At 44.6% G+C, this 26,472-nt stretch overlaps 1 protein-coding gene across 1 annotated transcript in view; it reads right to left on the bottom strand.

The window, feature by feature from the left end:
• LOC143147565 (uncharacterized) overlaps positions 1-26,472 on the bottom strand; it is a 320,816-nt gene that overhangs the window by 77,232 nt on the left and 217,112 nt on the right. The window contains exon 4 of the mRNA XM_076312915.1: positions 19,936-20,001. Coding sequence (XP_076169030.1) covers positions 19,936-20,001 — 66 coding nt within the window. The remainder of the gene's footprint in view (positions 1-19,935; positions 20,002-26,472) is intronic.

Raw genomic sequence — 26,472 nt, 5'->3', positions numbered from 1 at the left:
TCGTCACCGACCTCGACGACTGTAATTTGCATCGGTGAGTCGCGAACCGGTCGCGACGGGGCCCGAGACAATTAGCAGCCTCGTCGGAAGCGAAATCCACGCGGTGCTCGTGGACGACAATCGGGGCGTGCGCTTTGCATTCGCGCTCGCGACGATAACGCGGTCCGGGCCACGCTGACGAGCCCAAACCTGTAATTCACCGAGGAATAAATTCTCCCGGGGTGGAGCAGGACCCCTCGACGAAAGAGAAAAGAAGCAAAGAAGAAGAAAAAAATTAAAAAAAAAGGGACGAAAGAACGAGGCTCGGTCGCACCTACGTACGTTTGATCTGGCATTGCGCTGCACCGCATTGTATGTATATCGGCCGGTGTAAACTGCGGGCCAACCGAGTGAGGCGAAGACGGAGGAGAAAGAGGAGGATCCGGCGGAGGGAGACGGTCACGTGGAGAGAGATACCTAAAAGAACAATCTTGTCGGTGGGGTACGCGGGACGACGGCGAGGGGATGACGCTCTGGGAACGGAGGGGGAGGGGGGATATACGCCGGCAGGTCCGGGTCCCCTTGGGAGATCGTAAGTAAACGTACGTGGAAAGTTTGAAATTGACACGTCCGATGGCTTCCTGAAAGGATATCTCGGGTATCGGCCAATTTGTAGGGTGGAACTATGCCGGCTTTAGGAATCTTGAAACCGTTCTTTCGTTGATCGCTTCGTGTCTTTCGGTAAAAAGTGTCTCGAATGTATGTAACTCGTGTTTTTAACTCTGCGGTACACCTGGAGATGTAAGGAAGTGGAGGAGATTTCGATCGTGCGTACAGTGGAATGGATGTAATTATAGTAAAGGTAATATTGAGAGAGGTGGGTCGAGAAGGATCCTGAGTATCCTGTACCTGTGTGTCGTGAGATGTTTGTTTTTTCAAGTATCACGAAACGTGATTTTCAAAGTTCTATGAATCATCGATATCTCGAAAGGTAATCGTTCAATTGTACGGTGCATCTGACCTCTTTGGCTCCAAATACAACTATCTGAAAATGTGGTAGTTGTTCTCTGACTCATTCACACCTCGATGACTTTCTTTTCTGTACTCTGCATCTGACCCCTTTGACTCCAAATACAACTCTCTCAAAATGTGGTAGTTGTTCTCCGACTCATTACACATCATTGACACCTCGAAAGGTAATCCCTCTCTTATACGGTGCATCTGACGCCTTTGGCTCCAAATACAACTCTCTCAAAATTGTGGTAATTGACTACCACATCGGTGGTGGTCGATTCCGACTCATTGACACCTCGATGACTCCCTCTTTTGTATTCTACATCTGACCCCACTGACTCCAAACACAACTCTTTCAAAATATGGTAATCGACTACCATATCGATGGTGGTCGACCCCGACTCAATGTCACCTCGGTGACTCCCTCTTTTGTATTCTACATCTGACCCCTCTGACTCGAAATACACTCTTTCAAAATATGGTAATTGACTACCACATCGGTGGTAGTCGACTCATTGACACCTCGGTGACTTCCTCTTTCATATTCCACACCTGACCCCTCTGACTCCAAAAACAACTCTCTCAAAACGTGTTACTCGAAGTAGTCCCCTGACTCATCGAACACCTCGAAAGTTAATCCCATTCCCATTCCGTTGCATCTAGACCCTAAACGGTGGTAATCGACGCTCGTCTTCCAAATATCTCAAAACTAGGTTGTCGAAGTTCTCCGATTCGTCGAACGCTTGAAAAGATCCCTCCTCCGTTGCGTGTACCCCGTCCTCCCGACTCCGAACACTCGTAATCGTCGCTCGTCGTCGGTCTCCCCTTTGACACGGTGCCCCGTGGAAACCTCGAAAGACGATCGCGCGGCTGAGTCCTCTCGGTCGTCTTGGATTGGTCGTCGAGCGGCGCAAATTTGAAATTTCCTCGGAGCGGAGAGGGCCAAAGCGTACGGAACCGGATAACGATTTGTTCGAAAAGCAATATAGCAGGCTATCACCGGGGGGATCGGAGGAGGGAGTGCGAGGCGAAGGAAACCGAGAAGGACCGGGAGGATGAGGTTGCCGGGGGAGGGGGTGTGTGGGGCGCCCTTTTCCTGAAATTTGCATGAGGTATTAAAGCGCGGTGGCTGCGTTCACCAGCGGAGTTCCTGTTTGCCGACACCGAATGCCGAGGATCAAAGGACCTCTGCCAGCCTCGCGTCCTTCCCTCTTCGCTCCGCGCGGGAAGCGGACCGACTGCAACCACCACCACACAGAGAGAGAAATATATATATATATATATATACACACACATACATATATATATATAAAATCAGAGCAGAGGGAACGGTTCGTCGCGCCTTGGAGAAATCGACGCGCGACAGGCAAGTTCGATGATGGTCGCGGTTCCACGCGGTTCCACACGGTTCCACGCGGTTCCCTCTGTCGTTAAACGGTCGATCGACATGCTATTTCCTTCGTGAACGATCCGGTCGTGTCTCCCGTTGGACGCGTCCCGGTCGTTCGTACGATATTCAAGTGGTTTGGTCGCGAGGTCGAGACGTCGGTCGGTTGGTTCTCGGTGGATTTATACCGGGAACCGGGCGTAGATCGGTGAAGATAATCGACGATCCGGCACGGAACGAGGAAGGAGCACACGCTATCCGCGCGCACCATTGTCGGTCGATTATCATAATTGCGAGTTAATTACGAAACCGCGCGCGTTCGTTTCACTCGGTGTCTGAGACGACGACAGCGGATCGCGTTCGCCAATTTCACGCGCAATAAAGTCGTGGGAGGAATCTACTCGCGATAACCGGAGCGATCCGATCGCGAGACGAGCCGGCGTAATTCGTTCGCGCGAAATCGAACCACGATCGATCGCCTCGCGGGGCCCACCCGCCCCTCCCTCCCTCCCCCACCCTACCGCCCGTTATTCCGCTCCGTTGGGAAGACGAATGGCCGACGGATCCTTGGACGCGAACGACCGCGGACCGACGATATTCCAGGAATGTTAACGCGCGTAATCATATTCTTGCTCGCATCGTGCCCCGTAAAAACGTTAGCTGGCAGTGATGTATGCCGTCGGGGGCACGCATCGCATAAGTAAGGAGGGCCTTGGGCCCATTCATCAGCTAACTGGGGGGGAATAGGCCCACGAACGACTTCGCCTTCTTCCCTGCTAGTCCCTCTCCCCCTCCTCCTCCTCATCCTCCTCTGCCGCTTCGTCGCTCCACCACTGCTCTGCTACGATTCCGAAGGGACACATCGCGGGCCCGTTCTTCCGATTCTACGCGACTGAGTATCGTTTTCGACGATTACACCAACTTCGAACACGAAATGAACGCGTGGCTATCGAAATCGCGCGACAATCGCTCGAGGAGACGCGTGGTTTACGAGAGATAGATGTTTCTTCGAATTTCGAGATTTTAAGGGAAGTTTGTTTCTCATCTCGGTGGAGTATCTCACGAGCGAGACGATCGTGAATGTGTTTTCGCGAATGTTATTTCGGTAAGGAGAGAGATGGGAAGATGGATACCGTGGAAGGTTTTTCTGTAGTAAGAATTCTTTTAAGAAGGTTATTTTCGATACTTTTGGTCTTACATGAGGTAGCATCCTGTGTACTGTGACTCGTCTGCGAATATTACAGCTACGGTAAACGTTCTCGTTGATCGATAGACGTACAAGGTGTTCGGATAGTAGAACACTCTTCCGGTATTAGAGTTTATCGAAAAGTGCTTGACCATTTGTTTCTATTTGTTCGGAAAGTCATCTCGTGTTCCAAAAAAGAAGAATATATAATTTACTAAAATGTATGTACACTCTAAAAAAATCGTGTTTCATGAAAACAAAATGACTTTTCGAACAACCCAATATATTCGAGTCTCTACGACAGTTACATAACAATTCAACTTTACCTCACCGATATAGACACTCAAAGATCATCATTTCTCTCTATTCGACACCGTTACTTACATCGTACAGAACTTACACACTCGTTTATCATTTCGTACGCTAAAAGCGCGAAACAACGAAGAAATAACACAATATCCGGTGCAGAGCGGGCCGGTAAGGTCGGTTCGGTCGGTCCAGCTCCGGTCGTGTCGCTCCGCAGCGTCGAGCGCTCGTTTCGCCGAGATCTCGCAGCGCGAATCGGATCGGGTCCGCGTCGACGAACGAGCCACGACGAATTGGCCATCGTCTCTTGTCGACGATCACGTCAGCTTCGGTCGTGTCGCTCCGAGACGCAGTCGAACGATCGTCTCGCGACGCAAATCGCGATAGGCCCGCGTCGACGAACGAGCCACGACGAATTGACCATCGTCTCTTGTCGACGATCACGTCAGCTCCGGTCGTGTCGCTCCGAAACGCAATCGAGCGATCGTCTCTCAACGCGAATCGCAACGCGAATCGCATCGACGAACGAGAGAGCCTCTTGTCGACGATCACGTCAGCTCCGGTCGTGTCGCTCCGCAGCGTCGAGCGATCGTTTCGCCGAGATCTCGCAACGCGAATCACATCGACGAAGGAGAGAGCCTCTTGTCGACGATCACGTCGCGCGTTCGCAAACATTCGAGGCTACGCTCGTTTCGAGCCGGTCGACACACCGGGACACCCGTCCCGAAAGAACCATTAATCCGCGAACGTTACGCGGCATCGTCCGGCACACCCCGAAACGCGGTCCGCGAAAGTTGACTCGGTTTGGACCTCTTCGCTTTCGATGGTTCGTGGCCGCGCGGCTCGGCATAAGCATAAAATGTCAAGCACGCAGCTGCGAGGTCTCGGTTACCGGTACAAAAAGAAGTCGAACGCCCTGTGGAACGAAACCACTTTGCCAAACGGAGAGAGAAACGAGACGCGAGAGAAAAAGAAAAAAAAGAAAAGAAAAAAAGAAAGGGGGTACCGGCTTTCCTGACAAATAGAATTGGCCATCGCTCGCGAGGGCACGCGTTGCTCGGTGGATAGGTGGGGCGGGGGCCAAACGGGGTGTCGCGTTCCCGGAGCACCGGACGGGCGCCAAACCGCATTTTAGGCGAGCTATCCATACCAGGTGAAGTTCGGGACCGTAAGGATATCATTCGGCTCTGAACGCCTGGTCGTTGGACGGAGGGTAGCGGCGGCGGGCGTCGAGCGGGCGGGCCGTGCGGGGAATGCAAAAAGGTCGCGGCCCGGCCCGGCCCGGCCCGGCCCAGCCCCGGGTTTGCCGCGTTTTACAAATTATTCAATTAGCCCCGCGAATTAAGGTATGCATATTCATCGCTCTCTGATACGCGTACGTGCGCTCCGCGGTGGCGGTGGCGGGTACATTCAGCGCGCATAAACAATTCGGGCTCGCACACGCGCGTTAGACGCTCTAACGAACTCGCAGCTGCATCCGAAATGCATCCGTTTTGCAACGATGCGGACAGAGAGGGGCAGAGGGGGGCTGGGGTGTGTGGGGGAGAGGAGGGGGCCGGGCTTCACCTCCGTGTCCGCGGCGCAGTTGCACGGCCACGTTCTCCGATATGCACGCACGGTACGCGATTTTTTTATCCACGCTCTCTTTCCCCGGCGACGAATCTTCCCAGATGGAATTTAACCCCGCGCGACTCTTCGGGGGTGTTGTCTTTCGCTCGTTGCAATGTTGCGGCACACCCCGATCGAAACGAATTCGATACTTTTTTCCCTGCATGAATAAAACATGTAATAAGCTACGAGAGGTTTGCTTTTGTTGAGCGTTGAACGCGCCACGAACAAAATGGCGTTGATCTCGCGGTGTGTTTCGGTGTTCGGTGACGCTCGACGTTGTACGAGGTTGTTTTCCCGGTGACGAGGTTAGATACTTTTGAGTATCACTCAAAAGTGTAAACTCAACAAACGATTGAGTTTAGTGATCATTGATTTCATCGATGCGAGTTTGGTTAGCGATTTCGTCACCGGGGAATGTTAGAAATTGTCACTTGTGTATAGATCAGAGCCAAAGGCAATGTTTTTGTCGTTAGTATGATGGTTTGGACATTGTACATTGTACAATGTATATTGTACATTGTATATTGTATATTGTACATTGTATATTGTATATTGTACATTGTTGTAGAGGATTCGTGGTACAGTTTCCTCGGAAAGAAATCTCTTTTATTTTCTATAACCGCGAAAGGTGACGTAACTCTTTGAGCGATTGCTCGGACATCCTCCGCGCTCTTAATCGGAGGCAATAACTTTAATAGGGATAAAAACGGTCTCGAACGTTTCTTCCGTGCCATCTCCCTTGCGTAAACCGAACGTCACGAATGGTACTCGGTGAGGTCCGTCCTCGCGCAGCGGTGTGCCGTGTAAAATGGTAAAAACGGAATTAATTGTCTGACAGAGCTGCCTTCGCGCGCGAAGATTAAATCGGGACCAGGGACGAGGCGGTCGGATTATTATTTTTTCTGGTAAATAAAGAGGGGAAGTGGAATAGAGTAAACATCGAGTATGTAAGTGAAATAGAGTAGGTTAGGTCTGGGCTAGGTCTGGAACAAAAAAGTCTCAAACGTTTTTCCATATCTGCGTTTAAAGTACGTTTGTAATCGTTGTGTACACCGAACGTCACAAATGGTACCCAGTGAGGTCTGGATTAGGTCTGGGTTAGGTCTGAGTTAGGTGTGAGATACATATGGTCGTAAACGTTTCCTTAGAGCCATCTCTTAGAGTATGTTTGCAATCGTCGCGTACACCGAACGTTACCCATGATACTCAGTGAGGTCTGAGTTAGGTCTGGGTGAGGTCTAAGTTACGTCTATGATAGAAATGGCCTTAAACGTTTCTTCCGTGCCATCTCTCATAGTACGTTTTTAATCGTCACGTACACGAACGTCACGAATGGTACCTAGTGAGGTCTGGTTGAGGTCTAGAACAGAAACGATCTCGAACGTTTCTTCCGCGCAATCTCCACGACTAATTCGCAATCTTTACGTACAAGGAACGTCACAAATGGTACCTGATGAGGTCTAAATGAGGTCTGGGTTAAGTCTAGGTGAGGTCTGGAACAGAAACGATCTCAATCCTTTCTTCCTCGCCATCTCCACGAGTAATTCGCAATTTTTCCGTACAAGAAACGTCACGAATGGTACCCGGTGAGGTCTGAGCGAGGTCTGAGTTAAGTCTGGAACAGAAACGATCTCGAACCTTTCTTCCTCGCAATCTCCACGAATAATTCGCAATCTTTCCGTGCAAGAAACGTCACGAATGGTACCCGGTGAGGTCTGAGCGAGATCTAAGTTAAGTCTGGAACAGAAACGATCTCGAACCTTTCTTCCTCGCAATCTCCACGACTAATTCGCAATCTTTCCGTACAAGAAACGTCACGAATGGTACCCGGTGAGGTCCGTCCCCGCTCAGCGGCGTGCCGTGTAAAATGGTAAAAAGCGGAATTAATTGTCAAGACAGAGCTGCGTTCGCGCGCACGGATTAAACCGGGACCAGGAACGAGGCGGTCGGATTATTATTTCTTCCGGTAGATAAAGCGGGGAAACGGAATAGGGAAATAAAACATCGCGTACGTAGGTGAAATAGGCTGGCGTACACGGCGGTCAGAGTTACGGGTCGGGGCCCCTGGGCCGGGGTTGCGTTTAAAACAACGCCGAGAAATGCACATTTTAATCGTATCGCTAATAGCCCGACGTTTATAAGCCTCGCTGTGTCTCATGAATACGCATGTCCCTGCCGGTGACAACGGTGCAAAATTAATGCGCGCCAGGATATATACGCGCCAGGACATCTACCGAGACTTTTGTTTCGGTACTGATTCTTCTTTCTGGCCCGACGGGACCGCCCAGTGGTTTTCCGAAATCGTACTCCGACTCGAAATTCCCTCCCTTTTCCGCTCGCGTGTTTACGTACACAGGGTGGGCCAAATACCACGATCAATTTCGAGTAATATGTTGGCTAACAATTATGTTCTCCCGAACTTGTTCGATACAGAGGCCGAATAAATATTTAGGACAGTTTTTTCTTTATTTTTTCGTTAAGAAAGTTTGTTCTTTGGAGGAAAAAATGATTCTTAATAAGTATTTACAGGGATGAATTTCAAATATGTTTAAGTTTGGTATCAAATGTGTTTTCCTCTTGAAAAGTTACTAGATACAAAAATTTAATAAATAGGGAATAGTTTTACTTTTATTTCTTCGTCAAGAAGGAAAAAATGGTCTTTAGCAAGTATTCGCGAATGCAGCGAATAATTTCGAATGCATTCAAATTGGAAAAGTGTTTCTCTTCTGGAAAGCTTCTGGATATTTCTATTTGTTGGTCAAGAAAGTTTGTTCTCTGGAGGAGAAAACGGTCCTTAACAAGTATTTACGTGAATGAACTTCAAATATGTTCAAATTTGGTATTAAATGTATTTTCCTCCTGGTAAGTTACTGGCTACAAAAATTTAATAAATCTGGAATACTTTTACTTTTATTTCTTTGTCAAGAAGAAAAAAATTATCTTTAGTAAGTATTCACGAATGCAGGGAATAATTTCGAATGCATTCAAATTGCAAAAGTATTTCCCTCTTGGAAAGCTTCTGGATATTTCTATTTGTTGGTCAAGAAAGTTTGTTCTCTGGAGGAGAAAACGGTCCTTAACAAGTATTTACGTGAATGAACTCCAAATATGTTCAAATTTGGTATCAAGTATATTTTCCTCTTGGTAAATTACTGACTACAAAAACTTAATAAATCTGGAATAGTTTTACTTGTAAATCTTCATCATGAAATAAAATATGAGGAAAAAATGGCCCTTGGCAAGTATTCTTGAATGCACCGCCCAATTTCGAATGCATTCAAATCTCAAAAGCGTTTTCCTCCTGGAAAACATAGTTATTCTATATTTCTATTCGTTCGTTAACAAAGTTTGCTCTCGGTAGAAAAAATAGTTTCTCAAGTGTTCGGGGATACAGCCATCACCTGGGACACCGAACGTACTTTTCTTCTTCAAAGCAACCCGTTGGCTGCGACCGCGCGATAAATCTGTAGTTTCGCTTTCGTTTCTTCGTAAAGAAAGTTGATTCTTTCGAGAAAAAATACCAAACAGGTGTTCACCGCAACCGATTCCCTGTAGGACACCGCTCCACACAGGTGCCAGGAGACAACTCGTCTCTTAAATCTCCGTTTCTCCGATGCGTACCGATCGTAATTCTTCCAGGAAACGCCCACTGTCCGTTATTAGCATCTATTTGTTACGAATACGTCACCACGTGGGCCAAGTTCGTTCCCACGAGAAGAGAACTCGTACCCGGAGACGGCCAGACTTTCGAATCGTAAACTAACGGAAACTCCGTGGAGCTATTCGCCCGCAACGTTCAACCGGACATTTACTCCGATACGCTACAATTGCGCAACGTCGAAAATGATTTATCCCTAACCCTCGTTAGAAATTTTTAACCCAGACGCCGTTACATCCGATCCAGATATCAGATAAGTATCATTCCCATCGTCGAGCACCAGTCGGTGTACACGAATCGCGAAAATTCGTACGGAACTGTTCCATGTTCGGTTTCATGTTCGGTTCCAAGTTCCCTTGAATCTCCGGGTACGTTGATACTCGTTGCGTAGCCACGTTCGCGAAAAATAGTTTCCAGGTTATGTTCGTTCCACGGGGGCTGCCGTATCGAAAGTTCGCCGAATGAAATACGCAAAGACACGCGAAATAACCCGACAATAGTGTCCGCGTTTATCTCCGATCGGTTCTTGGAAACGCTCGGGGGGACAGTAGCCGGTGGAATGAATTGCTCGGGAATAGTGGACAGTCATCCAGGGAGTGTAGGGGGGGCTTCGTATTATTCAAAAGTCATCGAACCGGAATATCGCGAGCCACAGTTTCTTACACAACGAGCGTTATTTGTCCGACGACACCGAGGCGTTGTTCCGCAAATTAACCGGCTAGAAAACAAATCGTTTCCATCGGAGCCACGGGAACTCGGCCGCGTTTCGTATGTATATTGTATTCATATTTATGTGAATAATTGCCATAATGGTGGTTCGTGTAATTGATACCCGTGTAAGCGTTTACGAAGTTAGCCGTCTTTTCATTTTCATACGTTCACCGGTGCTGCGAGGTCGGTTCGTTGTAACATCGAAGCCCAGGATTTTCGTCACGGGTGGCGCTAATTGATCGCGAAGAGAGTGAGAGGGTTCGGTGAACGCTTCTTAGGGACGAACGCTTGAGGAGCATGGTGTTTCGTAACCGCGCGGATCCCCGTGCGGAATAATCGCGGATAACCTTGTCCCCTCGCGTAAACGCCGGCGCCTTTACGAATGTAAATGTATTCCCGATCGGTCGGTCAGATAGTTCGATATTAATAATAGACCACGGGCCTACCGAGATTATCGGGGATACGGAATTTGTCGGGACCGTGTCACGACGATATGCATCCCCGATATCGCCAATTATGGCCGGATTGAGTCATAACGATTCTGGTTATGTTAAACACGAGTTTCTCGGCCCGTTTTCGTCGATACGTCTCCACGGCACGATATAAGATAGCGCAAAAGCATTCCACCCTGCCTTTAATTGGATACTTGTCTCGCTTCGTGTTCTCTCTCTCTCTCTCTCTTTCTTTTTCTCTTTCTCTCGCTCTTTCTCTCTCTCTCGCGTTACGGGAAACGCGTTATCGCGAATCCAACCTGCGCGAGCGCGCACGCGCGATAGCCCACCGTCGAGATAACCGCTGGAGGGGGAAGTATTGCGCAAAGCTGTATTTCCGTCTGTTCTTTGTGTTTTTTTTTTCTCTATTTTCTTTTCTCCATCCGTCGTAACTATCGTCGTTCTGAGTTCACGTTTAAACTGGATCTCGTGTCCAACTTTCGTAGAACCGAGACGCTCGTGGAGCGATCGCGAGTCGATAGGTTAGTCCCGCGGTAAATTGGCGGGAAATCTCGCGACGAAAGGTAGGGGGGGAGACACCTTCGTAATTTCATCGGTGTTGTCCCGGTGATACGCACTTACGGCCACGGCTCGCCGTATTTCTTGCTTGACTTTAATATGAGGCTCCCCGCGTAAGTAGACGTTACATAAAATGGCAAATATCGGAAGGGCTTACGGCCGTATTATGCCGACGGTGCGGCTTTATTGCGCGACATTCTCCGACGAAAAAGAAGAGAAATAATAGAGGAAGAGCGGGACGAGGAGAACAAGAGGCTCGTGAGACCGGCAGATGTACAGGATGTCGTCGTTGGAAGTGTCTACGCGTCGGGGCCTTCCATCGCGCTTAGGCTCTTATACAGGGTGTGCCGCGTGGAAACGTTTCGTTCGAGCTCGTTTCACACGCGTGAAACCGAGTTCACACGCGTGAAACCGAGTTCACGGCGATCGGTTCGACGCGGGCTGGGCGGTGCCTCGCGACGCACTTTTTCGAGCACATCGACACGAGAGTCGATAGGTCCTACCGTGCTACCAATAGCGAGTCATTGCTGCCCTTGAACGTTAAATTCTCGAGTAGGGACTTGGAGATCGAGTCCCAACGAGAATTGGGTCCACGGTAATACTTTTCCGGATCAAATTCCTTGCGAGATAGAATCTAATCTCACGTTTCACCGTTTAGTTTCCTTTGGATCGAGTATCAGCGCAAGAAAGCGTAAATTTTGGGGGAAATCGTGCGAGATCGCCTCAGTCGTGTCGGTCCGCGAACGAAATCGACTTAAATGCGACATCGATGTTTTACTTTGATGTCTAATGTCTTTTGGAACATTTATGGGTAAAAAAATTGGTACACTTTCGAGAAAACTGAACTAGATCGCTTCAGTCGTGTCGGTCCGCGAACGAAATCGACTCAAATGCGACATCGATGTTTTATTTTGATGTCTAACGCCTTTTGGATCGTTTATGGGTAAAAAAATTGGAAAACTTTCGAGAAAACTAAACGAGATCGCTCCAGTCGCATCGGTCCGGGGATAAAATTCCACCGAATTAAAGTTCAATGTTATATTTCGCTATCTAACGTCTTTCGGACAACTTGGAAGCAAAAATGGTACATTTTCGAGACAATTTAGCGAAGTCGCTCCAGTTACATCGGTCCGGGAACAAGAATATCTAATTTTAGGTTCGACCTTACATTCAACCACCTTTTAGATCGCTTACAAGTAAAAATATGGTAAATTTTCGAGATAATTTAGTCAAATCGCTCCAGTCACATCGGTCCGGGAACAAAACTTCCCAATCTTGGGTTTGACCTTACATTCAACCGTTTAGCGTCCTTTAGATCGCTTACAAGAAAAAATATGGCAAATTTTCGAGATAATTTAGAAACATCGCTCCAGTCACATCGGTCCGGAAACAAAACTCTCCAATCTTAAGTTCGATCTTACATTCAACCGTCCAGCGTCTTCTAGACCACTCATGAGCAAAAATATGGCAAATTTTTGAAACAATTTAGAAAAATCGCTCCAGTCACATCGGTCCGGGAACAAAACTTTCCAATCTTGGGTTCGACCTTACATTCAACCGTATAGATTCGCTCACAAGTAAAAATATGGCAAATTTTCGAGACCAGTTAGAAAAATTGCTCCAGTAACATCGGTCCGGGAACAAAACTCTCCAATCTTGAGTTCGACCTTACATCCAACCGTCCAGCGTCTTCTAGACTTCTCACGAGCAAAAAGATGGTAAACTTTCGAGAAAATGAAGCCGATACTCCCTCCAACGGAATCGAAGCCATCCACCGGCTTTTAGATCGCGCGCAAGCAGAAGAAAGCGTAAATTTTCGAGAAAATTGCCCGTGCTCCAGTCTCTTCGTGGTCTCCCCGCCAACGGTCCCGAGGAAGGTTGGCACCGTAGTTTTGCGTAGAAACCGAGCGGATTTCGCGTCACCAGGAACGCGATGACCCATGAACCCGAGGGATTCGTGACGGAGAGCAGGTGGAGAGCGAAAGTCCCCGGCGATAAATCCTTAAGGATCGCATTAAGAGACGTACGCTCGGCGTGCAAACAGTCGCTCGATCGTTAAGATCCAACCTACCGTGAAATATATCCCGTCCGCGAAAACTATATATCTTCGTGGACGCGTTAAATTCTCGCACGATTTATCGAAAACCTTCGAGTACGCGGTGGTTCGCGCGAACGACCGGTGTACTCGCTCATCGATGCCCTTTAAGGATCGCCGCGGATCGGAAGCAATAGATCCGTCTCGTAACGCGGCTTCGTGATCACCGTTTCTGTCGATTAACGTTCGATTTACCAACCGGTCAAAACGACTGCTTTCAATCGGGATTGCGAAAAAATTTACTTTGAATTCTGTAGCATATTTTCAATAGACGTTGTAACTTCTTTCAGGCTACACATGGAACGATACACAAAGAAGTTTCTGGTTTTTCTCGCTCGTTGAGTTTTATGGGATACGTACAATCGAGTGATATATTTCTTGATTAATATGAATATGTATTGGGTTGTTTGGAAAGTCATTTGGTTTTTTTTTTTTGGGTGAAAATGAAACAATTTTTTTAGAATGTACAAATATTTTATTAGGATTTTTCTAGAGTGTGTAAATATTTTATTAAATTAGATATTCTGCATATAGGAAAACGAAATTACTTTCTGAACAGCCTAATATATAATAGGTTGTTCAATAAGTTTTATCGAACGATAACACTTAGCGAACAATTTAGTATATAAGAAACATAGGGATATTAGTTTATCTGGATAAATCGAATCAGTCGTCCCCGATTCGCATCTTTTATAATACGAGGAACATAATAAGATACTGGAATCTATAGTTCATGTGTCAAATTCAAGAGAATCGTGGATTTCTCGCATAGAGAGGATTCGTTTACCTCGATTCTGCGCGTTCTTCGCGGAAAAAAGAAACTTCTCCGCGGATATACAAGGTGTTTCCAAACTGTCGATACAACGAGGGCGACACTACGTCAAAGAGCAACCCGAGAATACAGAGTGAGATGTACTTCCTTACAGACTTCCATTTTCGAACAAACAGGTGTTAAAGATTCGTGGAGTAAATTATAATCTTTGTTGGATTGGAGCTTATAAATATTGGATTGTCTGGAAAGTCATTTTGTTTTTTCTTTGGTGAAAATGAAACATTATTTTTTCAAAGTGTGTAAATATTTTATTAAATTTTATATTCTCCATTTTGGAAAACGAAATTATTTTCCAAAGAACCTAATAGTTACTAATTTGAAAATTAATTTCACTTTAATGTCCATACCCCATAGTGTACCTAAATTAAGAAATTTGAACAAACAGGTGTTAAAGATTCGTGAAGTAAATTATAGTCTTTGTTGTATTCGAGCTTATAAATATTGGATTGTCCGGTAAATCATTTCGTTTCTTTTGGTAAAAATGAAACACGATTCTTTCAGAGTGTATAAACATTTTATTAAATTATATATTCTCCATTTTGGAAAACGAAATGACTTTCCAAACAACCCAACAATTACCAATGTGAAAATTAATTTCACTTCAGTGTCCATATCCCCCATGGTGTACCTAAACTAAGAAATTCGAACGTACAGAGTCACGTTAAATAAATATTCCTCAAGTATTCGTCGTTTTATTAAATTATATATTCTCCATTTTGGAAAACAAAATGACTTTCTGTACAACCTAATAGTTACCAATGAATTAATTTCACTTCAATGTCCGTACACCCCATGGTGTACCTAAAATAAGAAATTCGAACAAACAGGTGTTAAAGATTCGTGGAGTAAATTATAATCTTTGTTGTATTCTAGTTTATAAATATTGGATTGTCTGGAAAGTCGTTTCGTTTTTTTTTTTTGGTGAAAATGGAACACAATTTTTTTAGAATGTATAAACATTTTATTAAATTATATATTCTCCATTTTGGAAAACGAAATGACTTTCTGTACAACCCAACAATTACCAATGTGAAAATTAATTTCACTTCAATGTCCATACCCCATGATATACCTAAACTAAGAAATTGGAACGTACAGAGTCACATTAAATAAATATTCCTCAAGTATTCCTCGTTTTATTAAATTATATATTCTCCATTTTGGAGACCCAAATGACCCAACAATTACCAATGAATTAATTTCACTTTAATGTCCATTCCCCATGATATACCTAAACTAAGAAATTGGATCGTACAGAGTCACATTAAATAAATATTCCTCAAGTATTTCTCGTTTTATTAAATTATATATTCTTCATTTTGGAAAACGAAATGACTTTCCAAACAACCCAGCAATTACCAATGTGGAAATTAATTTCACTTCAATTTCCATACCCCCCATGGTGTACCTAAACTAAGAAATTGGAACATAGTCACGTTAAATAAACATTCCTCGAGTATCGCCCCTGAAAGAAATCACAACCCACTGGAAATCTCTCTCCGCGTTCCCGACTCGTTTCGTATCACTCCGAGCACCAGTTGGTAAACACCCTGTAGATTGTTTAGTCCGTCTTTCTCGGGACGAAAAGCAGCGAGGCGATCGTTCGAACGTTGCGAAACGCTTTTTCCACGAAAGGCGATTCTCCGCGGTAGTCGTCCAACAGAGATAAACGAGCTGCGCCGTGTCGGGTGCACTCGGGACGAGCTCGAAGACCGAACCGCGACGTTATTTCCAACGAGAAGAACCGCGATTAGAGCGATTAGAGAGACCGCGCGGCGTGCGTGTGGAACGGAACGGTTCCATATATCTAGCCAAGCTTTGCGCAACGTTCCAACGCGCTCGGTCTCGGTCTCAATTAACGCAATTACCCGGCTCCCTCGTCTAATTACCTATCAAACGGAATTGCTATCGTGAGCGGGCGCGCGACCGCCAGCGAGCGAGCGAGCGAGCAAGCGCGCACGTTCGTCTCTAATGAACGTTATTAATTGCTTTATGATTTTTCGATAAAACATCGGGCCGCGCGTAATCAAGTTATTATCCCACGTTGCGCGTCCTCGTTGTTGCTTCACCGCGCAGCCACCGTGGTCCCCTTGCCTCCGCTAGTCCCCCTACTTCGATCGTGGCTCGTTTCCCTCGTTTTTCCAGGCTATTTTCACGTTCCCGTTGGAAACCTGTCCCCCTGATCGCGAGAGAAACGAATCGTCTTCGAGAAGCGGACACGTAGCCACGAAATCGTTCCGTGGAAACGATGGAAGCGGTGAAAAGGGACGTCGGACTTTGTTCGATACGTGAACACGATTGTGTTTTTTTTTTTATTTTTATTTGTCGCGGATCGGAGAAATCCGTGTGGTGGATTTTTCTTTCGAGTTATCCAATAATATTTCTTTGGATTTTATTTCGTTGCGATCGTACGTATTTGGTTGTTTTAGATTGGAAAAACGGGAAACGTGTTCCACGATCGTGTGTCTTTTTTTGTATTTTTCTGAATTGTTTAGTATCGAACGAAGACAGAGATACTGTACAATAAATCGTACAATAAATCCTAAAAATCCAATTCCAAGTATTGCATATACTATCCCTAAATTTCCAAAAGTTTCTTCTTTTCCTCTTTCGTTAAAAATAATATGAGAAATTAAACCAAATCCTGGTAAAATTGAAATATATACTTCAGGGTGTCCGAAAAATTAATCGGATCATTTCCATTGCGAGTGGAAAGAATCTGTAACGGTACTTAAGGCACGTTTTCACGAGACACCATCAGTAACCGTCACAGTGACGATGCAATGATTTTTCAAAATTCATTTTGCGCGCAGTTACGTAGCATTCGTTATTCTCGGAACGTCTCGCGATAAATTAATTTTACATTTCGTATCGTACGATTGTAAACATTTATCTACGTTTACGACGCTTTCGATCGAGTTTCGATGAAGTTTGGAAACTTTCGACGAAGTTCTTGGCGGGAAAATTGAAATTTTAAGATCGGAAGAGTCGCGACTGTCCTAACGCGAAAACTGTCGCATTGTCGTCACAACATTGAATTTATTGTCGCAATATCGACTGTCGTATGAACATTTAGCGCGGAGAGATGGTAAAAACAATATCTAATAATGAAGAATAGAACCATAAGCACACACACCCGTACAGAAACACAAACAAACGCAAATACGACAATAATATACAAGATGTCCCAATCGTAACCGGTCGATTTGAATTTCACGTCATTATTAAATAACTTACACTCGAATCGTTCGAGTTTCGTTCAAAAAGTAAATCGACCGATGATGAAAATGGGCCACCCTGTACATTGCAAAGTACAGCTCGAAACAACAGAGAGAATTTACCACGAGCTCGTGGTCGAAGCAAAACTTAAAGTATTGAATCGTTTCGTTTTCCAAAACGGAGAATATATGATTCAATAAAATATTTACACACTCTAAAAGAATCTATTTCATTTTCACCAAAAAAAAAAGCTAAATTACTTTCCGAACGACCCAATAATTAACAAAGTACGCCATTCAAAAGTTACTAAATCGTACCGTTTAATTGTCCCGGCTACTCTAAACGCACTACTGCAAACGCACCTCTCAACGCGTCACTCTAAGGTGCAACCTGACGAGGACTCCGGGACGAGGAAACGAGAATCGTCGAAAAAGGGTTTCGCGAGTTCGTCGCGCGTTGTCGATCGGAAGCGTCACTCATAGACGGAGGTAGATATTTATGAGTGAACTTTACGAGTACCCCGTGGCGGTTTATAATGTAATTTATATGCGCGCTTACCGTTGAAACTCACCGCGGAAGGAAGACCGCGAGACTTAACGTTCGGATTACTTCTGCGTGTCATTCCGCAGGAAGTTCGCCGTGGGTTCATTTGAATATCGCGCGGGGCCAAGTTTTATAACAGTCTCCTCGGATCTATTAGAGCCCCGTATCGCGGAACCATTGTTCGTCGAATACGCTCGACTTTTCGCGGAAATAACCTGGCTCCCGCGAGGGACCTCGTCGCTTTTAATTCGCGGTGACGACACTCACCGATTTACGAGAAGGTCAGGAGTGTCGGGTGTGTCCGGCCCGATGCTCGCCGATTTTAACGAAATTTGACAAGCTCGGAGGCATTCGTGCGCACGTGTGTGTGTAACGATTGTAACCGTAGATGAGCAGAGACTCGTGGAAAAAATAATCGTAAAAAAATTGCTTGCTCGTGTTGGTAGAGTTTTAAATTTACTGGTAAATTTTGCGTAGCGAGAAGGGTAGGTGTTCGGGTGAAATTCGTGGAAATAATGAAAACACGAGTGATATGCTAGGAACACCACAGTTGTTGTAATATTATGTATTAAAAATTACTATTGTTGTGATATTTTGTATCAACTATCACTATTATTGTAATACTGTAGAATAACTATCACTATTACTGTAACGATGTATAATAACTATTACTATTATCTTAATATTGCATAATAACTATCATTATTGTTATACTATTATGTAACATATATCACTATTATTATACAATTATATAATAACTATCACTATTATTATACAACTACATAATAGCTATCACTATTATCATACTATTATATAATAACTATCGCTATTATTATACTACTATATGATAGCTATCACTATTATTATACTACTATATGATAGCCATCACTATTATTATACTATTATATAATAACTATCACTATTATTAGAATACTCTACAAGAATTACACATATTATTATGAGTTTTCTACACTGTTGCTACGCCACGGTCGGTTGATGATGTTCCTGGGCCTACAAAACTGTCAAATTTCGTTCAAGTAGTTGAGGATCGGTGGTTGGATTCTCTTTGTTAGATCGAAAGATGCTTGCGAGAGGCTACGCGTTAGCGATCGTAACCGGAGATCCCGATAGCGGTGAGTGTTATACCACGCGTGTAAAACAATTAATCTTGCACGGGTGGCGCGTACGTTATTAAGTAGATTTGCGAGCAGATGTATTTTGAATAGGAATGTAACGATCTTACGACGTTAACTTTCGACCACGATCTCGTGATCGCGCCGAGAGAGTCGATCCACGAACGCTCACGTGTACGAACACTTCGCCGCCTGCTCGAAATTAACGTTTCGTTTGAATGTTACGCGAGCGAGATTACTTCACAGCGTTTGCAAATTTAACGCGCAATCACGTCTCAGTTTGCAACACACTTTTACCCTTTCGTACACTTGAAATTCCTTGCTACGTACCACGCGTATCGATTCGTCGAATCGAAACGAAACGCACACCGTTTTCGGATGCGCGTTGTACGCGCTGCGAAATGTCTGCTCGCGAAGGGTCACTATAATTAAATTAATCTCGTACGATCGTTCGCGAGAGAGTGTACAAACACTGACATTAACGATTCGTTCGAATTTTACGTTACGGCGAATTTAATTCATACCATTTGCAAATTTAACATGCAATTGCTGGTAAGCTTACAAAAGTCCCATCTACCTCTCCTGGTACTGTATTAACCTTCCGAATACAATCTCTGAATATACCAAACCACGCATTCTTTCGTCGTTTCGGTCGGACAATTATTTACAATTTTATTCGCTACTTTCGAAAAGAGTGTACTACTGATCGCGAGAGGGACGCACCGCAGTCGTCAGTTGCAAGCCACAGGGATGATTCGTAAAGAGGATAACGAACGAAAAAGAGCACGCGTTAATCTTATTGGACCTTAAATTCAACCGTCTTTTAGATCACTTACAAGTAAATATGGTAAATTTTCGAGACAATTTAGAAAAATTGCTCCAGTCACATCGGTCCGGGAACAAAACTCTCTAATCTCGAGTTCGATCTTACATTCAACCGTCCAGCGTCTTCTAGACTTCTCACGAGCAAAAAGATGGTAAACTTTCGAGAAAATGAAGGCGATACTCCCTCCAACGGAGTCGAACGAAAAAGAGCACGCGTTAACCTTATTGGACAACCAACGACATTGTACCAAGGTGATAGAGGTGGAGTGTGGGAAGCTCTCTAAGCTCCGGAGCTTAGCTCGCGCAGGTATCGTTCAGGGGTTAACGAGCACGAATGCGGGTCAACGGTTCTTGTTTCTCGGCTGTGACGCCCAGCATGGGTCAAAACGGACCCCTCGGGTTCGAAATCGGAAAACACGTACTCACCAAGGTGCGTCAACCGTCCCAACCGTCCATCGAAGCCTCCACTCGTTCTCGAAAAACGGTTCCCTCCTGGCGGACAAACAAACGAATAATTCAATTTCCGCCCCTAGTTCCCGTGAAACGAGCGTGTATATCTTTCTTTTACGCTCGGGACGTATTAAAAGCGCGGCGGCCGCTTCTGGCGGGGCGATCACGAGGTTCTGTATCGCGAGGGAAGGATCGCGCGACGGGCACGGTGCGTTATCCGTGACATCAAAGGCACACGAGTTTCGAACAGGGGTAGGAGGGAGGAGAAAAAAGGGGGGTTGTTGGGGCACGCGAGAGGGGGGATAAAAAGTCGTTAACGTCGCGGCGGTGCGGTGCGATAAGTCGCCGGCGTAAGCGGGATATTACGATGCCGACGATAGCCACGGAAATCGAGAGAGAGAGAGAGAGAGAGAGTAGTCATTTAGCGTGGCGAGCAGGTGAGATTGTGGCCGAGTACGCGAGAGCGGACGCGGGAATTTAGCGTCGAGACGACGACGCCGAGGACGACGGTGTGACCGAATAACAGCCGTGGTGTTCCGTCACGGATGCTCCCTCGTCCCTCCCCACTCGTCCTCGTTCCCCTAATTTCTTATCTACCGGGCCAATTTGATAGATCAACGATAGAAGAACCCACCGTTTCCACGAGCCAGGTTGCCCGAGGAGACAGGTGCGTCCTCGGGAAGCAAGGGAAAGAAGATGCACCTGACCCGATCGAACGACCCGCTCCGACCGGGGAAACCGAGCCACCCTTGTGTCTCTATTACCGTTAAATTACTCTCGAACCACCGGCACATCTCGGGGGGCAGTGATTAAAGAGCGGCCATTAGTTCGACAGCGATGAGATCTCAGTTCCTTCGCGCCGTTAAGTCTTTAATTGCTTCGTCGACGCGTCGTCCGCGTCGCGGTGCTTCCCTCGCTTCTGTTTTCCTTTTTAGATACATTTGGCGAGATCACGCCCAACCGAACGGCGCAATTTGGATAAATTTCGCGCGGAGATCGCGAACTTGCTCGCTGTTCGTCGAATCGACGAAACGGGGATAAGGTCGACGAGTTGCTATTGCAAGTGACCAACCGGGGAAGGTTACGAATCGTCAGATGTGCAGTTCGATGAGAATTTGCGCGAATGTTGACCCGGAGCGATGGTATCGTTGTGGTCGATGAGTTGGTGTAGCAGATGACTAATCGGGAGAGGTTGCCAATTGTCAGATGTTAATTCAATGGATGAAGCGACGATATTGTGGTTGACGAGTTGGCGTAGCAGATGACTAACCGGGAGAGATTGCGAATTGTCAGATGTTGATTCGGTGAAACTTTACGCGAATGTTCGTTCAATTTAGGGGGACTCTAAGAGCTACACTACCCTTATCAGAGTCACTCGTTTTATCTGTAGTCTAACCGCGAGGTTGGTTCGGTCTACAAAGTGGTAACACATCGATCGACGTTTTGGAGAAACGAAATTTGTAAATCTCCAAACCTTGATTTCGATGAAACTTTGCAAGAATGTTGAACCAACCTAGAAGAACATTAAGAGTACCCCTTCTATCCTAATCACCCATTTTATTTACACCTACGTATCTCTTAAATTACGAAAGATATTGTAATAAGTTCCAAACAAAAGTTGCCCATTTCAAAATATTGAAAAGGGAACAATTTCAATTCCAATTTATTCTCAGTTCTACCGATTCGTGAAGTATTAATTTTCCGAATATTTCGCCCCAGTACTTTCGCGTACAAGGTGTCCGGATGAATCGATTTCCGTAAAATAAAACACGTAACGGTAAAATTCTTAACCGAACAAAGAGCGATGCAACGCCATTCGTTTGGTCGCACGGATCGCGGCGGCTTACGGTTTAACGGAGGTCTTTAGCGATTCTTCGTCGAACGCGTCGGTACATCCTGGTGGCGTTAATCCCGGGTCTTACCCCGTTCACGGCGACGTGAACGCGGATATATGCGTCTGGTCGCGAGAAGAAAAAACAGGAATATGCGAGCGAGCAGCCGGCCCCTGGACGAGTTCTCGGCCGCGGAGGAGGAAAACTTAGAAAAGTCGTGTCCCGAGTAAACCCGGAATCGCGGGATTATCCGAGATGATCGCCTAATAGCTTTAGGAAAGAATCGACTGGAGGGGGACTGCTTAAAATTAGCATAAGCCCCGACTCTCTCCGCCTAACGAGCGGAAGAGCCCGAGACCCCGAAAGTGCTGCGACGAGACGCGAAAAAAAGGGAACGACGAAAAATCAGCCGTCGATCGCGCGACTACGGCCGAATCTACATTTTCCACATTGTGCGCGACGGTTCGGGTTATAAACCACGTGTTCGAGCACTCGAGAAGGTTTTCTCGCGGTCGTGCACCATCCGAGAGGAACACTTTGGATGTATTCTTTTTTGGGGAGCGATGTATCGAATTGGAACTTTTTGTATTGGTTAATATACACGTCAAGATACCGAGTAAATTTCGCGTAACTTGATTGAATAATGGACGGGGTGTTAATATTTTGGAATCGTACAGAAAATGTGTGATAATCCAATGATCACGATTGTATCTCGTTGGTTAGAAAATGGATACAGATTATTATTTTGCGATGGTACGGTTTTAGTTCCAAGTAGGAGAAGTTGAAAAATTGAAATATTGAAAAATAAAAAAGAATTTCACCGAATTTTTACTCGGTATTTCGAAAGTGTACTTTTGAAACAGTGAAGGTTAATTTAGATAGTTAGGTTGAACTCAGTAGGAAGGTAATTGATGTTTTTCTACGAAACAACAAGAAATTCTTTTAATTTAAGAGCGTAGCTTCCGTCGGAAGCAAACAAAATTGAGAACCATGTAATTGGCGAAATAGTAGCATCTTAAAGCGGTAAAATTGGTTTCGTTGAATTTCGGATCACTATTTTTCGAGTGTGCTTCGAAAACATTAATAGTGATCGGTGAGAAAATGAAAATAATCGATTCTTTGCACTCGAGACACGAAGAAATTTCTTAATTTAAGTGTGTATCTTCCGTCGGAAGTAGAAGAAATTGTAAAACTTAAAAATTGACAAAACGACATTATGCACGATCGTTATTTTTCATCCGAGGCACGAAGAAAATTTGTTCATTCAAAAATACACCTACCGTCGGAGCCAGAAGAAATAGAAAAACTCCAAAATCGAGAAAATGACATTCAAAGGCTCTAAATAAATTTCGTTCTATTCTCTTCGTTATTTTAATGTATTTTCGAAACACCATAAATTAAGAAAGTGCAAAAAGAGACCATTACATTTCCTTCGAGACACAGAGAAACTTAATGTTGATGTATAGCTTTCGTTGGTATTAAAAGAAATTAAAAAACTCAACAATTGAAAAACAGGTGATACTCTAAATGTTGTAACTAGAGTTTCACTGAATTTTCACTCACTATTCTCAAGATTTTCTTCGGAACGCTAAAGTACTATACAAGCTATATTTCATCCAAGAAATTCAAGAACAAAGGTCTAAATGCTCCGACTAGAGTATCACTCTATTTTCACCCACTATTTTCAAGGTTCCCTGCTATATGCTATAGTAGTTTTACTATACAAGCTATATTACACCCAAGGAATTCAAGAGCAAAGCTCTAAAGATTCCAACTAGAGTATTAATCTATTTTCACCCACTATTTTCAAGGTTTCCTTCTATATGCTATAGTAGTTTTACTATACAAGCTATATTACACCCAAGTAATTCAAGAGCAAAGCTCTAAAGATTCCAACTAGAGTATCACTCTATTTTCACCCACTATGTTCAAGGTTCCCTTCTAAACTACCACTACACAAACTATATTACACCCAAGGAATTCAAGAGCAAAGCTCTAAATGCTCCAACTAGAGTATCACTCTATTTCTACCCACTATTACCAAGGTTCCCTTCTAAACTACCACTACACAAACTATATTACACCCAAGAAATTCAAGAGCAAAGCTCTAAATGCTCCAACTAGAGTATCACTCTATTTCTACCCACTATTTTCAAGATTCTCTTCTAAACTACCACTACACAAACTATATTACATCCAAGAAATTCAAGAGCAAAGCTCTAAATGCTCCAACTAGAGTATCACTCTATTTTCACCCACTATTTTCAAGGTTCCCTTCTATATGCTATAGTAGTTTTACTGTACAAGCTATATTACACCCAAGGAATTCAAGAGCAAAGCTCTAAATGCTCCAACTAGAGTATCGCTCTATTTTCACCCACTACTTTCAACGTTCCTTCTAAACGCTAACCTGCTATACAAGCTATACTTCACCCAAGGAACTCAGTAACAAAGTTTTCGTCGGTACCGAAAGGAATCTAATGCCACGAAAATCGACACGTCACTTTGAGGAGTTAATCGACGGCCGACCGTCAGAGCCTCGATTAAAAGCAGCATCGCGCGAAAACGATTATTTCCTTGTTAGCGTTCGTCGGTGTATTTTCACGGCGAGGGAAATGCCCGAAGGCGCTAGCGGAATGGGAATGGGGCTTATCGGCCGGTACACATTTGTCACGCGATATCAGACGGTTTCGCGGCTCGCGGATCGACGATTCTTCCGGGTATCGTTATAAACTGTTACCGAAGCGTCTAGGATTTCTTCTAATTTAACGGCGCCGCGGCCGTCGCGCCGCGCCGCGCCGCTGAGCCAACGCGTTATTGTCAGTCCTAATTGGCTTGCCGCGAGTGATTTACGAATCGAGAAAAGAAAGCGTTTCGTTCGCTCGGATGAAACCGTGGCCGCCGATCCGAGCGCGATTTTTCATGGAAATTATTAATTAAGTCGGCAGCCCCGAGTATCCACAGATTCCAAAAGTGCCATGTTCGCTTTAACGAACGCGTCAACGTACTGTGACGTCGATCTCCACGCACGAGAAATTCACCGAAAAAATCACCGAAGAAGGGGACAAGGAAGAATTTATATTTCCGCGAAGAGAAACGGAGAGAACGATCGGGGCCGTAAATACGGGGAAGGGCGACGTAATTAAAGACTCGAGAATCGAATTAATCCCTCGACGAGAAACCGAATAAAAATTGATAGCCTTTTTCAATATGTACGGAATAATCCTCTTACAAGAGGGATCCAGTTGCCACCGGTATTAAAATAGTTAAAAATATCTCACTTCTCTCCGATATCGAGATACTTGGTTTCATTGTGCAACGAATGCAACGTATCTGTCGCGACTGACCACCTGATCCTGGTTCGTTTCAAGTATCACCTGCTTCGTATAAAACTTTGTCTCGAACTGCTCCTCGATGACGATCTCCAGAAGAAAAAACTAAATGTATAATGTACTCGAGTTCGTCGAGGGGACTAAAGTAATAGACAAAATGTGACAACCAAGTACGAGTAATTATGACTGTTCCGTCGCTGGTAAATTCTATAGGATGTTATAGAAGTTGCTTCGATCTTGTTTCTGAAATTAGGAGAAATTTACATGAAGTGGATTCAATGTACAATATGTGTCCGGTTAAGGGAAGTGTTCTGTTAGACGTTGGAGACAAAATTAATATTGTAACGATGAAGGGATTGGAAGTAGTAATTTTGTATCGTACGTTACATAAAACAATAAGTCCCAAAATAAGGGATTTCTACTCATGCGGCAGATAAAATAATAAGTCCCGAAATGACGCATTCTGTTGATACGGAAAGGAAAATAGTAAGTTCCAAATTGACATATTTTACTAATACAGTTGGTAATATAATAAGTCCCAAAATAACGGATTTCTACTTATATGGCAGATAAAATAATAAGTCCCAAAATGAAGCATCCTATTCACACCGTTGGTAAAATAATAAGTTCCAAAATGACGCATTATATTCATACCATAGGTAAAATAATAAGTCCCAAAATGACGTATTATATTTGTACAGTTGGTAAAATAAGAAGTCCCAAAATTACGGATTTCTGTTCATGCGGCAGATAAAATAATAAGTCCCAAAATGAGGCATCCTATTCACACCATAGGTAAAATAATAATTCCCAAAATGACGCATTATTTTTACACAGGTAGTTAAAATAATAAGTCCCAAAATGACGTATTATATTTGTACAATAAGTAAAATAATAAGTCCCAAAATAACGGATTTCTACTCACATGACAAATAAAACAATAAGTCCCAAAATAACAGATTTCTACTCACAGAACAGATAAAATAATAAGTCCCAAAATAACGGATTTCTACTCACACAATAGATAAAACAATAAGTCCCTAAATAACGGATTCCTACTCACACAACAGATAAAATAATAAATCCCAAAACAACGCATTCAATTCATACGGTATGTAAAATAATAAGTCCCATCAAATGAAACATCCTGCTCGTTCCGTTTGCGACCGAGCGGCAAAGTTAAAATGCGTATTAAAACACGCAAGAACTTTTCCGTCGAGTCGAAAAATAAAAAAAAAAAAAAAGAAAGAAAAGAAAAGAAGGCGGTGGAATTCGAGTAAATCGGAGAACGACAATGGCGGCCGCGGCCCCGGAGCGTCGGACGGTAGTCCAACGTTGCCCCGTCGCCG

Source organism: Ptiloglossa arizonensis, chromosome 1 (genome assembly GCF_051014685.1).
Source record: "Ptiloglossa arizonensis isolate GNS036 chromosome 1, iyPtiAriz1_principal, whole genome shotgun sequence".
NCBI lineage: Eukaryota > Metazoa > Arthropoda > Insecta > Hymenoptera > Colletidae > Ptiloglossa > Ptiloglossa arizonensis.
The sequence above is the reverse complement of the archived record's forward strand: the minus strand, read 5'-3'. Positions and strand labels throughout refer to the sequence as shown.